Here is a 16,095-nt window from a genome sequence, read left to right on the forward strand (position 1 = left end):
TTCTGGGCGAGTGAGGAGGCGCGAGGCTGGCTGGGCAAGGAGGGAGGAGGCGAGCGATGGGCGCGGACGGTGGATCTGTGTGAGGTGAGCGAGCGGCGCGGGCGGCGCGGGAGGTGGGCGCAGATCTGGTGGCTGGGGAAGGACTGAAGGAAGGGAAGACCAGTGGGGGAAGAAGAGGAAAAGAAAAGAAAAAAAGAGGAAGGGCACGGGGGAAGAAGAGGGAAAGGGAGAAAAAGAAAAGAAGAGAAAAGAAAGGAATAGGAAAAAAAAAAAGAAAAGAAAAAAAAATAAGAGGAAGGGCACGGGGGAAGAAGAGGAAAAAGGAGAAAAAGAAAAGAAGAGAAAAGAAAGGAAAAGGAAAAAAAAAAGAAGAGAAAAGAAAAAAAAAAGAAGAGAAAAGAAAAAAAAAAGAAGAGAAAAGAAAAAAAAAAAAAAGAAAAGGAAAGAAAAAAAAGAAGAGAAAAAAGGAAAGATTTTTTATTTTTTTTTTAAGGTAGATTGAGATTTGGAGTCTTTAGACAATTGGAAAGAAAAAAAAAAGGTTTGAGATTTTATTTGGGGTTTGATCTGGTCAATTTTGTGTTTCGTTTAGTTATAAACATAAATTATGAAAAACAAATTTATCCCCTTATCATGAAGTTTCATTTTCTTAATGGTTTTCCAATTTTGATAATTTGTAAAATTGAAATTTTAAGTAAACAGTTGTCGCCGCTGCTATCGGATTGGTTCTATTTTAACCCAATTCGGCTTAATTTAACTATCGAAGACCATTTCCAAGTCCCTTTGAGCAAGCTTGCTACTTTTCGTTGTCACATTAGTGATTTATTCGTGTAATTTTATTATGTAATTATTAATTAGTGAAGTATTTTTTTAACAGTATTGTCTCCGGCGCACATTATATTCATCACATATCACATGAAATCTACTATATTATTTGATTTCTTCAATGTTTTTTATCAATGTAGTAGATAATATGTTAAATAAACATATGATCAAGTTTCATTCAAAATTTCCATATTTTAATAGCAATTTTCGACGTTTTTGTCTAATTTTATCGAAATCGAAATTTTAATCGAAATTTCCGCGAAAATTTCCGTCGAAATTTCCATCGAAAATTTCCTCGAAACCGAAATTTTACTCCTTGATCCAAACAACAAACTGCTTTCTTTATTGAGTAAAAGTGCCTTCTTATAAAAGCACTCCCAAATAGACCTTAAATTCTCCCAATTTTTATTTTGTATTCTTTTCATTGTGTGACTTTTTTGTCATTCACACAAGAAATAGAAAAAGAAAAAAGACAGTAAATAGAAAAAAATAAAACAGATAGTGATAAAAGAAAGAAACAGAAAGACCATAAAGCAAGTGTCATGTTATAAAGAAAAAAAAAGGGTCAAATAAGAAAATTCAGATAATAACATGGGCATTATCCTAATCACCCTTCTCTTCTACCTTTTTTGCCATTCTGTTTTCAGTTCTCTCACTTGTCAACATCTTTTTATTATTTATTACACTTTCTCATAATCAAAAGAATTAAAAAATAAATATAATTCCACCACTCACTCTCTCTCTCTCTCTCTGTGGAGTTAAAGCTGTTTCTCTCTCTTCTGCAACTCATTCATAATCAGATCATACTCACCTGGATTTTCTCACACTTTCCCTCACTTTCTTGCCCCGATTCTCTCACACACTGTCTCGAGTGCGTAACTCAGTGACTCACCAACTCACCGCTTCCGCAATTCTCGGAATCAACAAACTCTCGCCTCATTTCACTCTTGGTTTCATTCACACTAGACCAACTTACGGACTTCACTTCAAGACTCCAACGGCGTCGTTTTCTGTACAGTTCTTGTAGTCAAAGGAGCTGAAGCTGAGAGAATTTGAGTTGAACTGAGTGGCTACGATGGTAGATTCAAGTGTCGGTGGAGATTTGGGGCTGTTTGGGAGCGAGGATATGGGGTTCGGCTTGGAGACTCAGTTAGGAATCGGTGAATGGCAGTGTTTGGTTATGGGAATGATTGAGTCCCGAATTGGGGTTTAGAATTTTGAGGTACTTAGGGTTTTCTGAGGAGAAGAAGAAATGTCGCGGACCGATAGGATGGCTTCCGATCTTAGCAGGACTGGCCCGGTCGAAAGAGACATTGAACAGGTATATCCTGCGTATTGGTTTTGGTTCTTTTCGGGTTTGGTTGATAATGAGTTGTTTAATGGTTTAAATTAATTGGAATATACTAATAACCCCAAATTGAGTAGTTTTGTTTGTTGCATGTGATGCTATTTTGGCGATGATGTTGTTGTTGTTGCGATTTTTTCTCATTGTGATCAAGTGGCATTGGGTTGCAGACGGTGTGAAATGATTTTTTTGAATGTGATTTTTACTTATGGGATTTGTAGGAGCGCATTTAGATTAAGTTATGGACTCGAGTAATTGCTAACACTGATACTTGGGTTGTTGTTCAAATGAAATGAAAGATAGTTGATTACTGAGTTTATGTGTTTACTGTTTGGTAAACATAGCTAAGAGTTGCCTTAACCATGCAGTGTTGAGTTTTCTGTGAACTTATTGTTATTTGCATTTTTTTCTGCTTTTTGTGATATGGATGTGGGGGTTGGGTAGTTGAAGTGGCAGATTTGGTTGCTCTAAGTTTAGGCATGACCATATGACAGATTTTTTAAGAGTTCACTGTATGAGTTTAGCAATCAGGTTGCAGTTACTTTGTAAACAAACAAATGCAAAGCACTAATTCATCAGGCTGAGTTAGTCTCTATTCTTTTTCCAAAAGCTGAGTTAATCGTGTTCAGCTATCTGTTGCTGTACTTGTTTGTATGCTGATCACTTTTTATCAGTGACAACAAATGCTCTCTATATATAATGGTATATAAATGATGAGAAGATTAAGGGACTGAAGCTGGATCAATAGCATTATTTGTTGCTTACAAATGATGATGACTGACACACATAGTTTGGCGAGTATGAAACCAGAAACATGAAGGATGCTTTAAGTGATTTCAGTATAATTATATCAATTCAAAAGGTTATGAGTAGAGACCACAAGATGCCCACAGCAGAGAAAAATGTCAAATCTAGATAATTTTACATTATTTGAGATGGAGGATGTTGGCAATATAAATATGAAATGCAGGATCAATTATGTTTTGAGATTTAGATAATCTAGGCATGTGCATTATTGGTATGTTAGAACTGCGAAGGTGACTGGAAATAATCAGGATGAGATTAGTGAGAAAAAAAGAGAAAAATAAAGAGGGGAGGGGGGGGGGGGGGGGGGGAGGAGCTAATAGGAGGCATGGCTATGCAAAATAAAATGTTGTTTAGTGGAAAAGAATCTTTCAATTTGTTCTCCATGATAATCTGGGCAATAATTGAAGCATGATGAAGATAATGAAAGAATTTTCTAAGATTTTTGAGATCGGAATTTTCTCCTTCTTCCCCATTATCCCTTGCCAATATGTTTCTCTTCTTGTATCAACACTTTCAGACTGCTGTTTAGGAATATTGTATTCATTACCTTGTAGAGCATCACTTCTTGGAATGAATACATTTTTAAATTGAATTTCCATGATTGGTTACTTTCCTAAGCCATTTTAATATGGGTTCTGGAAAATAGCCGGAAGGTGAAAATTTCAACATGAATTCTCAGAAGGTGTCGTATACCAGGACTCATTTCAAATTCTTGCTCATGGGTATTGATGCACTTCCGTCTTTTCTTTTCTTTAAAGTCTCTATGTCCTTTTCACATTTTAAATATTTTGTTGATTATGCAATTTACTCATCCTTTTTCTGTACTTAGCTATAGTTACTTTTATTGGTAGTTTCTTCCCACCTGCAAATGTGCCGAAAATGCTTAAGTTAGTTTCTTGGTTGATCTTTACAACAGGCTATTACTGCTCTGAAGAAAGGGGCATACTTGCTTAAGTATGGACGAAGGGGAAAGCCCAAGTTTTGTCCCTTCCGTCTTTCCAATGTAAGCTTGGTCCTGCATTTCTTGATAAGTATATTGCAATCTTGTATTTGTGCCTGCCTTTGTGTTTCTTCATATCTATATATGTTTGTTTTATTTTCCTTGCAACAGTACCTACTAGTCGTTCATATCTCAATTTCTAGTTCAACTGATCATATTGTTTTCCATTTCCACCTTCTTACATGCATGAACAAATTTATGAATCACTTTCTATTTAAAGCTAGTGTTTGAAGTATGTGAGGTTGTATTTGGATATGTGGATATAAAACGAGGTATTTAGAGGGTTTTGATATTAAAAAAATAAAAATAAGAAGAGATTTTTGAGACTTTTTGTTATGAATTGAAAAGATAACTCTTATTCAAGTGATTTAGATAATGAATTTAAAATGACACTTTTTTCTTGAATATTTCAAGTCCATCATATCTCATATAGTCAAATTTACCTATAGGTTAAATTAATACTTCTAAAGTAACAATTTTCACTAACAGTTCAACTTCAAAATCCCTTATTATAAATGCACATATCCAATGCAACCTAAATGCATTTCCTTTTTCATTTTATTGCGATATAAATGTTTCCCTCATGACAGTGACACATACACACACAAAAGTATGATGTTCGTGCAGCTCTAGTTTGCTTTGTTTTACTGTTCAACCAAATCAGGGATAAAAAACATATATAAGTTTCCAAATCTAGCCAAATATATGCTAGTGAGAACCCAAGTCAATCTACTCAGATATTCAATAAACATACAGTAGACAATGATCCATTACATTTGTTTGCAATCACAAAATTTTTCTGTTCTCATTTTTTCCAAATTGTACCACTCCTTTGCATGCAATGCCACTAGACAGAAAAATAACAGAATGGAGAGGCGGGACATGCCATTAAATGAAATAAATGAATGGGATAACATGCCTGCACATAATAATATGCCAAATGTCTTGGGGCCTAACTTACCACATGCAATGCCACAATCTGGACCAACTTGTTCACACAGTTGGGCCACAAAGCTTGGAAAGCTTCCTTCTCTATTTCAAAAAAAGCTCTTGCCTTTTATCTATTTGAGTACATGTATTCATTTGTTTTTTTTTTTTCAAAAAAAAATTATCAGAGAGAGGGGTATATATATATATATATATAGAGAGAGAGAGAGAGAGAGAGAGAGAGAGAGAGAGAGAGAGAGAGAGAGAGAGCCAACTTGGATTTATCTTTCAGAACTTCAGAGCCATAATAATATTTGTTTTGGATTTGGTTACTGCAATATAAACAATTTTTTTCCCTGATTACTCACCCGAAAAGGGAAATGAAAGATACCTTGGCGATGTTTGGTAACTGAGCATTGCAAGGAACTGGAAAATACAAACAACCATGTGGTTAACTTTATGCGCGTAGGTTTCTTGACAGCTAAACTGTGGCTGCTTTTAGCTATATGCATGACATCATGTTTCCAAATGCAATCATACAGAGTTCTAAATGTTCGAGATCCATATGAAAGCAGTATTGTAACAATTCAAATGCCAAGTAACAGATTGAGTGAGTAATATCTAAAATAGCTTGAGTGCCATCTTTAAACATAGACAGATTGAACTACATTAACATCTATTCAGCACCAAATAAATCAGGCTGAATCAAATGCTATTTAACTTATTAATTTCACTTATGCCACTTTCCTCTGCAACCATATCATCAAATTCCCTTATTATTAACAATCTTTTATGATTTTTGTACGTGAGGCATGTAATTGTGGTTATAAGTCGTGCAATCTTGAATGCAGTAGTTTCATTTCAATTCATCTTATTGTCAAACCGAATTCTTTCTGCTAGTAGATATAATTCGTCTTTGCATTCTTTCTTTCAGGATGAGTCCGTTCTAATATGGTTCTCTGGGAAAGAGGAAAAGCACCTTAAGCTAAGCAACGTGTCTAGAATTATTTCTGGGCAACGCACCGTAAGTATCCCTATGTGAAGATACACTGTCTATACTGTACTTGCATAGTTATTGCTATGCTATTAATTTTTTATAATGTGGCTACATGACTATATCATTTGATAATTTTGTCATTCAAAGATGGTTATGTCCCATGTAACAGCATTATGGAACTGGAAAAAGTTGCTATTCTTTTTGTCAACTACTTGTACTTTTTATTGTTCAGAACAATTAAAGTACATACATATCACTGTTGTCCAAACCTTGCATAGCTGAATGGAGTTGGATATAATGGTCAGATTCATGAGATATACAATCTTTTTTGATATAACCTTACGTCTGTTCTGTACCTCAACCTGTCACCTTAGACTGATTACTACTTATGGATAAATTTTGCTAAAAGGGTCATAATTAATTGTTCTCCTTGCTAACTTCTTGCTCCTTTAGTGCACTAACGCATTAATCAAGATGCAGTTGTGGTGATACCAATTCCTTGACTACTAATTTCCTTTTTTCTTGAAGTTTATATCTTACGCTAAAGAATACTTTTCTTTTTGAAGAATAATTTAAGGTATAAATTTTCTTTTTGGTGTATGATTAAATCTTCATTGGTTGTAACTTCAACTTTTCAACTCAAAAGGCCCCACTGCGTATATGGAAAATCTGGATCTTTTGACCAAATTTAGATATTCATTACCTTTTTCTTATTTTCTTAATTTTTTTTCCTCTTGAAATATATACCATACATGGCCTATATTTTTGTGCCATTCTAGATCCTATGAAGTGTTGAATGTTGTTCTTCGTATGCCATTAGTCTTTCTCTTTTCATGTGTGGCTGACTGTTTATTGTGTTTTACTCAGAAGCTCCATGTCTTTATATATCCACAATAACATGGTGTTAACTGTTAAGTCTGAAGTTTTTCTGTTATGTACTGAACATGGCTTATATTTATTTCAGCCAATCTTTCAAAGGTATCCACGGCCTGAGAAGGAGTATCAGTCATTTTCTCTAATATATAATGACAGATCACTAGATTTGGTAAGAATTATTCTGCTGTCTTTGATTGTTATCTAGGTCCTCCTAAATAGCTCCTATCCTATTGTCATAGAATGGTTCAAATATTTTTGTGTTAAACTTTATTATAATCTAGTATCCGATTCTTTTGTACTAGATATGCAAGGATAAAGATGAAGCTGAGGTGTGGTTTAGTGGTTTAAAAGCATTGATAGCCCGCAGCCATCATCGAAAATGGAGAACAGAGTCAAGGAGTGATGGGATTCCATCTGAAGCAAATAGTCCTAGAACATACACTCGGAGAAGTTCTCCTCTGAATTCTCCATTTGGTAGTAATGATAGCTTACAGAAGGTATGATTTCTTTTTCCTTTGTATACTTTTCATCACTTATGTTGAGAATTTAAATTAAATTCTGCTCTTTTGCTGAATTCAGGATGGTGCAGATCACTTTCGCCTTCATAGTCCATATGAAAGTCCTCCTAAAAATGGTCTGGATAAGGCACTATCAGATGTGATACTATATGCTGTCCCTCCCAAGGGTTTCTTCCCTTCAGATTCGGCCAGTGGTTCAGTACATTCTTTGTCATCAGGAGGCTCGGATAGTGTACATGGTCAGATGAAGGCAATGGCAATGGATGCTTTTAGAGTTAGTCTATCCAGTGCTGTTAGCTCATCAAGCCAAGGTTCTGGTCATGATGATGGTGATGCATTGGGAGACGTTTTCATTTGGGGAGAAGGCACAGGAGATGGTGTTGTGGGTGGTGGTTCTCATAGAGTTGGAACTTGTCTTGGTGCAAAAATGGATTCTTTGTTGCCCAAAGCCTTAGAGTCTGCAGTGGTACTTGATGTCCAAAACATTGCCTGTGGTGGACGACATGCTGCTTTAGTAACCAAGCAAGGAGAGATTTTCTCTTGGGGAGAGGAATCTGGAGGCAGGCTTGGGCATGGTGTAGATGTTGACGTTTTGCATCCAAAGCTTATTGATGCCCTTGGTAATATGAACATTGAACTTGTTGCTTGTGGTGAGTACCATACGTGTGCTGTTACCCTTTCTGGCGATCTGTACACATGGGGTGATGGCACATACAATTTTGGGCTGCTTGGACATGGAAATGAAGTGAGCCACTGGGTGCCCAAAAGAGTAAATGGGCCCTTGGAGGGTATACATGTCTCATCTATATCTTGTGGACCCTGGTACACTGCTGTTGTAACCTCTTCTGGGCAACTGTTTACTTTTGGTGATGGCACATTTGGTGTTCTGGGCCATGGAGATCGAAAAAGTGTTTCAATTCCCAGAGAAGTGGAATCCCTTAAGGGCCTTCGCACTGTGCGAGCAGCTTGTGGTGTTTGGCATACTGCTGCAGTTGTAGAAGTGATGGTTGGGAATTCAAGTTCCAGCAACTGTTCTTTAGGAAAGCTGTTCACTTGGGGAGATGGTGATAAAGGTCGGCTTGGGCACGGTGACAAGGAAGCAAAACTTGTGCCTACCTGTGTTGCTGCTCTTGTTGAACCCAACTTTTGTCAAGTTGCTTGTGGACATAGTATGACAGTTGCATTGACAACATCTGGCCATGTCTACACAATGGGTAGTCCTCTTTATGGTCAGTTAGGAAATCCTCAAGCCGATGGAAAGCTCCCTGCTCGGGTTGAGGGGAAACTCTCAAAGAGTTTTGTGGAAGAGATTGCTTGTGGTGCCTGTCATGTTGCAGTTTTAACTTCAAGAACTGAGGTTTATACTTGGGGAAAAGGAGCAAATGGTCGTTTAGGTCATGGGAATATAGATGATCGAAACTCCCCAACATTAGTTGAGGCTCTGAAAGATAAACAAGTCAAAAGTATTGCTTGTGGTGCTAATTTTACTGCAGCTATCTGCCTTCATAAATGGGTTTCAGGAGTTGATCAATCAATGTGTTCGGGCTGCCGCCTTCCATTTAATTTTAAAAGAAAACGCCATAATTGTTATAATTGTGGACTTGTGTTTTGTCATTCTTGCAGCAGTAAGAAGTCACTTAAGGCTTCTATGGCACCAAATCCCAACAAACCTTATCGTGTCTGTGATAATTGTTCTAATAAACTGAGAAAAGCTCTTGAAACTGATACTTCATCCCAGTCTTCTATGAGCAGAAGAGGAAGTATCAACCAGGGGTCAAATGAGCTTATTGATAAAGATGATAAGTTGGACTCAAAATCTCGTGTGCAACTTGCTAGATTTTCTTCAATGGAATCCTTGAAGCATGTGGAAACCCGTTCTTCAAAGAAAAATAAGAAACTAGAATTTAACAGCAGTCGAGTCTCACCTGTTCCAAATGGAGGTTCACAGTGGGGAGCTCTTAACATTTCTAAATCATTTAATCCAGTATTTGGGTCATCCAAGAAGTTTTTTTCAGCTTCTGTTCCTGGATCAAGAATTGTTTCACGAGCTACATCCCCAATTTCAAGGCGCCCCAGCCCTCCTCGTTCTACTACACCAACTCCAACTCTGGGAGGACTTACATCGCCAAAGATTGTTGTAGATGATGCTAAAAGGACAAATGAAAGCCTTAGCCAGGAGGTTATCAAACTAAGAGCGCAGGTACCCGCTACTTTTCCTTTTATTTTTCAACAAGTAGAGCACAGGTGCACAACTCTCTTGTAAGTCAGCTACTTATGAGAATTCACTTGTTTACTTGATTTTCTTTTTCTTCTTTCAGCTTAATTTTGATGAAATAAATAATTGTGAATGGACCTATTTTTGGAAATTTAATATCCCTACCACTTAATTTCAACGTAACTTATTTTCATTTTGCAATTAAAATTTTAGAAATATTAGACAGTTAAACATCTGTATCATCAAATTTGAAATGTATCCTGATGAATATGTGTATAAATATTGGCAAGCATGCCTTCTAGGTATTAATTCTTATTCTGATGCTTAAAACATCTCAAGTAAATGCATTTAAACTGTAAAAGTTGAGTATAAATTGTTACATTACATGGTACACGAGAGTGAAAGGAAAGGATGGGTGACCATCCTTTTATTGTAAAGTGGTTTATTTAGTATTGTGATCTACAGTAAATGTGTTATATGAGTGTCACATATTTAGAATAGGATCATGTTGGTTAAGAGCTTATTTCAAGTGCATCATGAGTCAGTTATGGTGTTCTTTTGGGTTCCACTGTGTGCATCCAAATTTGGCACTCCGTCCCCTACCAACCTCTACAGAGATTTATTCTGTCAGGTCTGAGTTGGCTTTTGGCTGTCTTCGTAACTGTGAAGACCTTGTTTTTTCTGTCTGAACTCAACCTGTTATTAGTTGGGTTGGACTAGGTTTAATGCATGCTCCTATAATCTATCTTTTGTGAATAGTAAGGTGAGTGCTTATTGATATGATATAAAATAAGTGTAGAGTAAGAGTTTAGGAAGTACATTAGTTGCTATTTTAGCTTGCAAGAATATCAAGCAGTCACAAGAAAGTCCGCCCAACTTTTTGAATTTATGATAGTAATTGTTTACAGTGGGACAGTAGAGGGAAGGGGATAAGGAATATTTGTGGGAGAGGGTTCGATTTTGGGCATCCTTATGGGCTTCAGTATCTTCAGAGTTTAGGCGCAGTTCTTTCTTTGTTATCTTTTCAGATTATAGAGCTGTTCTCAAGAGCCTTCTTCTGATGAATTGGATAAATTTTGTGTTTATTGTCTCTAGCTACTTTTAGGAGGAGATTATTAATTAATTATTATTTTTTTTTTTTTTTTTGTGTTGTGGATTTCTTGTCCTCTGTTATTCTACGTGTTTCTTTTAATCAATGAAGATGGGTTATGGTTTTTGTTAAATCGGATGCCAAATAAAATTCAAATGAGCAAGTATTTGCAGACAATCAAGAAAATAACTAGGCATAATTTTTAGGACAAAAATTCATCAACAGGTAAATGAAGATGAATTTTATTTAATATTTATGAGAAACTTAACTTTCATTAATAAAAAAGAAAGGGTACAAAAGAATGAACAAGGAGTCCATCACAATACAAAGCTGTACTAAAGACCTACAAGAGCACCTCTACATCAGGTAGTAATACAACAGCACATGAACAAAAAACCCCTAACCAAAGCACACTAAATTACAACTGCTTTCCAATCTGATACTAAAGACCTACAAGAGCACCTCTACATCAGGTGGTAATACAACAGCACATGAACAAAAAACCCCTAACCAAAACACACTAAATTACAACTGCTTTCCAATCTGATAGAAGAATAGAGAGAAGAATTGTTGAACTCCAAAGATACAGATGCCCATAAAGAATTCCAAAAGCAAACCCTTTCCCACAATGGTCCACCTCCTTGCCCTTAATACCCTTTTATTCCTCTTCACCCACACAACCCAAAAGATTGCCATCATAGAACATCTCCCCAATACTGACCTTTTTATTTTCATAAAATTTTTTGGATCTCTCACATAATAACGCAATACATGAAACAGGATCAACCCAGCTTAAACTTGCCTCCCTGAACAGTTGTGACCATAAATTTGAGGCCACTGGCCAATGAATCAACAGAAAGCTCCATACTATCAGCATCATTCCTGCACATTACACACCAATGGGGATAAAACGAAAAAGGTCGCCGTCTCTGAACCATGCTACAAGTATTAAGCTTCCCTTGAGCATTTATCCAAGCTAACACTCGTTCTTTAGGGGGGTACAAGTGCAGACAACAATGCATGAGCTCCTTAAGTGACTGAGCTATTAACTATTAAGGAACATAGCAGAGGGATAAAAATTAAAACAAAGAGACAGAACAAAAATAAGATGAATTTTATTGTTGAGTGCAGACAACAATGCATGAGTTTCTGTCCTTGAGTGCCTGAGCAATTAAGTATTACAAACACAGCAGAGGGGTAAACAGAGAGAGAGAGAGAGAGAGAGAGATTGAAACGACCATGTTACTTTTTCAGTTGTAAGCAAGATAAATGTTTTTTTAGATAATTGATGTTATGAATTTAGTTTGATCTAATGTTCTTGGGCCTTTGCACCATTCAAATTCTCTTTTTTTTTTTTTTTTTTTTTTTTTTTTGGGACCCAACAGTCAGATTATACTTGTTCAGTTTTATCTCTGTGCATTATGCCTGACTAATTTTATCTCTTAGGTTGAAAGTCTTGCTCGAAAAGCCCAACTACAAGACGTTGAGCTGGAAAGAACCACTAAACAGCTGAAGGAAGTAATAGCAATTAAAGGTGCAGAGACTGCAAAATGCAAAGCAGCAAAGGAAGTGATCCAGTCACTTACCGCCCAAGTAAGATGGATGTTTACATGCTTTGGTCCAGTAATTATTATTATTATTATTATTATTATTATTTCTGGATATACCGTGTAAAAAATAAGAGCCTATTCTGTCAATGTAGAAGCCCTTAAGCCTTTACAATGATTTCATTCATCTTTGTGGAATATCATTTAGGGAAATTTCTCATAAACAAAAAAAGAAAAGGAAAAAGAGAAAGAAATCTTGTTTTCAAAGTTTCGTTTTATGTGATCAATTGCAAAGATATAATTTTCAGTTTGAAATTGTCTAATTTCATTATTGTTTTAGTTCCATTAAAAGCCAGCGGGAGGAAAGGAAAGGGAGATTATTTTGGTTTTCTAGGATCTCCAAAAGTTCCTTATCATTTTTAGTAGTGATTCTAACATGTACTTCACCTGTTAAAAGGTCAACCATTGCATCAAATATAGTCTGTTAGTTAAATTGATTATTTCTTTATGTTGTACCTTTAGAAAATGTGATTCGATTGTATCTAGAGTTCTGTCCCACCAGAATAGGGAATTAATGGGTTCAACTCAGTTTTATTTATTCTTTTCATTTGACATTTATGGCTGCTTGATTATTATCTTCTCTAGAGATTCAAGTTTTTCTATCTTCCGACAAATGTGTTTCAACATATTAAGCACATGGGGTGATGTTTACCAGTAAATTATCTACTGTATCATGCACTAAAAAGAAGTTTCTGAGTCCGTTCTGGAGGCTCTATTTAAGTGATCGGACAATTCATATAAAGCATACTGAGTATTGTCGTGTGGCCTCTCATTGGCCAAGTCTTGCTGATGATTCATTTTGTGTTTTGTATATGGTGACCAGTTGAAGGACATGGCTGAAAGGCTTCCTGTTGGAGCAGCACGTAATATCAAATCACCCTCTCTTACATCCTTAGGTTCTGATCCTTCCAATGAAGTATCTAGTGCTTCTATTGACCGATTGAATGGTCAAGCAACATGCCAAGAACTAGACTCTAATGGATCAAACATCCAGTTGCTTTCTAACGGATCCAGCACCACCAGTAATCGCAGTTCAGGTCACAACAAACAAGGACACTCCGAAGTAGCAACTAGAAACGGAAACAGAATTAAAGAAAGTGAATCTCATGAAACTGAATGGGTTGAGCAAGATGAGCCTGGTGTATATATTACACTTACTTCCCTACCAGGAGGTGTCAAGGATCTCAAGCGAGTTCGCTTCAGGTATGTATTCATACCTACATAATGACATATTTACAAGTGACAATTAAATTAAAACATATTATTTTCATCACAAGAAATCAGCAACTTTTAGTTATGTGCATAATGTAATTCTCCTTCTAGGTGTTGGTAAAAATATAAAGCTTTGTGGAAAATAATCCCAACAAAATTTGAAATATGGCAGTCTGGTTATCTATTTTGAATATCTGTGGTTGGATTAATAAAAATACCTAACAATTAATGTGAAGAGGGCCTACACCTATCAATCTTGACAGGGTACACACAGTGTACATAGTGTTGGCAGGAAATTCTCTGGCTGACACTAAAGTTAGTTGTCAAATGTTATCCTACCTGGGCGATTAAAGCAGCGTACTCACTTTGGTGCATCTGCATAAGGCTGTAAAATGGCTGGCCCAACCCAATATGGAAAGGTTGGGCCCAAGCCTTGTCCTTAGCCCACAGAATTGAATGGACATAGGGTCAAGCTACCTTTCTACTGTTTTTATAACTGGAATCATCTAAGATGAGTTATTAAGTATTTATTAAATAAGACTAATGTACAATTCTAACTAGGAAATAAACTTATAGAAATAATAATATCTTTCTTTGGACTGAATACAAAAAAATAAATTAAAAACATATAATACTAATAATATGTGATATATAATATACATTATAAAAATGAAAGGGTCGGGTCATGGGTTAAGCCTCCGTTTGGCCCTACAGGATGACCCTCAGCCCTCAGGTAATAAACCTTGTTCCAATGTGTATGTAACATCGGGTTAGGTTGGCTAATTGCTCAAAAACATTTAGTCCAGCCTTATCAGCCCTTGGGTCAATTTTACGGTCCTAATCTGCATATAGCATATATTCTTTATATTTTTGAATTTGAGTAACTTTTATCCCCATGTATGTTGACAAATAATTGGATGAAATACTAAGGGCCTGTTTGGTAATGTTTTCATTTTCTTTATTTAAAGAGATAGAGGAAAATATATAGGAGAAAGGAGGGATGTAGATGAGAGATGAGATAGGTGAGGAAGAAATGAAGGAGAATGCATAAACAAAAACTTGAAAAAAAAAAAATATTTGAAATTATTTTTAGTTTATTGTTTTATGCATTATTTAATATGCATTTTCTCCTATTGCCCTTACATCTATCATCTCTTTTCTCACTATCCTCTCATTTTTCCTTGTTGATCTGTGATTGAAAGCACAAAATAAAAAATAAAAATAAAAAACAAAAAATGTTACCAAATGGCCCTAATAAATATTTTTTTTTTTTTATAATATTGATAACTGTGTTGCTGAATTTATTAGTCGAGATTATTACAATATTTGGACAAAGGAGTGGTTACTTGAGGGGGGTTTGTAGGTGCAGCAACAATTGAACATAGTGTGAGAATTAGTTGCAGAGAACTGGTATTTAGTTGCATTCCGGAAACTGACCATATCATCATTACACATATTATAGAGCAATTCAAACTCTTTATCATTGTTGAATGCAGTCGGAAGCGATTTAGTGAGAAACAAGCAGAAGTCTGGTGGGCAGATAACCGGGCAAGAGTATATGAACAATACAATGTGCGGATGATAGACAAGTCTAGTGTAGGCGTTGGGAGTGTGGACTTGGCTCACTGACATGTGGAAACAATCATTTGTACATGAAATGTTCTTTTTTCAGATTCAAGCTTGGGTTTCGGAGGTCGTTTTGGTTAATTGGAATTGGCTTTCATTCTTAAAAAGGATTGAGGAAGGCTTGGTATAGGAGGAGAATTTAGATGGGTTTGATTGTGTTTTTACTTTTTCCCTTTTTCTTTAATTTTTTTTTTTTCACCTTGATTTTCTATTCCATTTTTTCCCTATGGTCCTTGTGTGGGGGTTTGAGGGTGAGAAATGTAAATTCCTATTAGGTTGCTGGCTCTTGTGGAAAGCAGCTGCCATGTAAATTCCATAAGTGTGGAAAGCATCTGCAATTTTTTCTTTTTCTTTTCCTCAACAGTTATAAATGTGTTCAGGCAATGATATAAGCAGCTGCAATGTATGTTCAAAGGCAAATCTTATCTTGATTAGTTTGATACCATCGAAATAGAAATTTGAGCAAAAGTTCTTTCATCCTCCATCGATATCCAATACGAATCTTAATCCTAATTGAGAAATGAAAATTACGACATGATCCCAAGAGGCAGGAACCGTGTTTTGCATGTTCTATTTACTTACCGTCGTTGTGGAGGTCCGTAGAGTTCACCACATCCCATTGCAATTTGTCGCACCCAAGGAACGGTAGTCATGCAGTAAAACTTGTCCTCTCTGAGTATATTTCTTGGATTTCTTAAGAATTTTTTTAGAAAAGATGCAAGAATTTAACCTCTTGACTAATCTTATACTTTTTGAACCTCTTAAGAATTTAACCTCTAGAAACCTCCCAGATCTGTAGCTGTTATGTCTAGGCAATTCCCTTCTTCTAACTCTGTCAAAGTAAATACTGATGGAAGTTTAAGAGGATCTAAACGGATGATTTCGGCTGGAGGTGTTATTAGGGATCAAAATGGGGAATGGTTGTTTGTCTTCGCTGTAAATCTTGGGTTTGGTCTAATTATGAAAGCTGAGCTGTGGGGTAGTTTCTATGGTCTTAAAGGGGCTTGGGATTGTGGCTATAGGTGTTGTGGAGTCAGATTCTCTTTCTGC

The 16,095-nt window shown here is 36.1% G+C and overlaps 1 protein-coding gene across 1 annotated transcript; it reads left to right on the top strand.

Annotated features, from left to right (window-relative positions):
- The first annotated feature begins 1,544 nt into the window (after nt 1-1,544).
- On the top strand, nt 1,545-15,522 carry LOC147299447 (PH, RCC1 and FYVE domains-containing protein 1-like). Its single transcript, XM_086238032.1, has 9 exons — nt 1,545-2,146; nt 3,894-3,980; nt 5,839-5,928; nt 6,866-6,946; nt 7,080-7,274; nt 7,357-9,495; nt 12,047-12,193; nt 13,031-13,410; nt 14,916-15,522. Exons 1-9 carry the CDS (start codon nt 2,078-2,080, stop codon nt 15,046-15,048), a joined length of 3,321 nt encoding a protein of 1,106 aa, XP_086094158.1. The 5' UTR covers nt 1,545-2,077; the 3' UTR covers nt 15,049-15,522.
- The last annotated feature ends 573 nt before the right edge of the window (nt 15,523-16,095 follow it).

The sequence above is a fragment of the Dryas octopetala genome, chromosome 1 (assembly GCF_963921425.1).
Source record: "Dryas octopetala chromosome 1, drDryOcto1.1, whole genome shotgun sequence".
Taxonomy (NCBI): Eukaryota; Viridiplantae; Streptophyta; class Magnoliopsida; order Rosales; family Rosaceae; genus Dryas; species Dryas octopetala.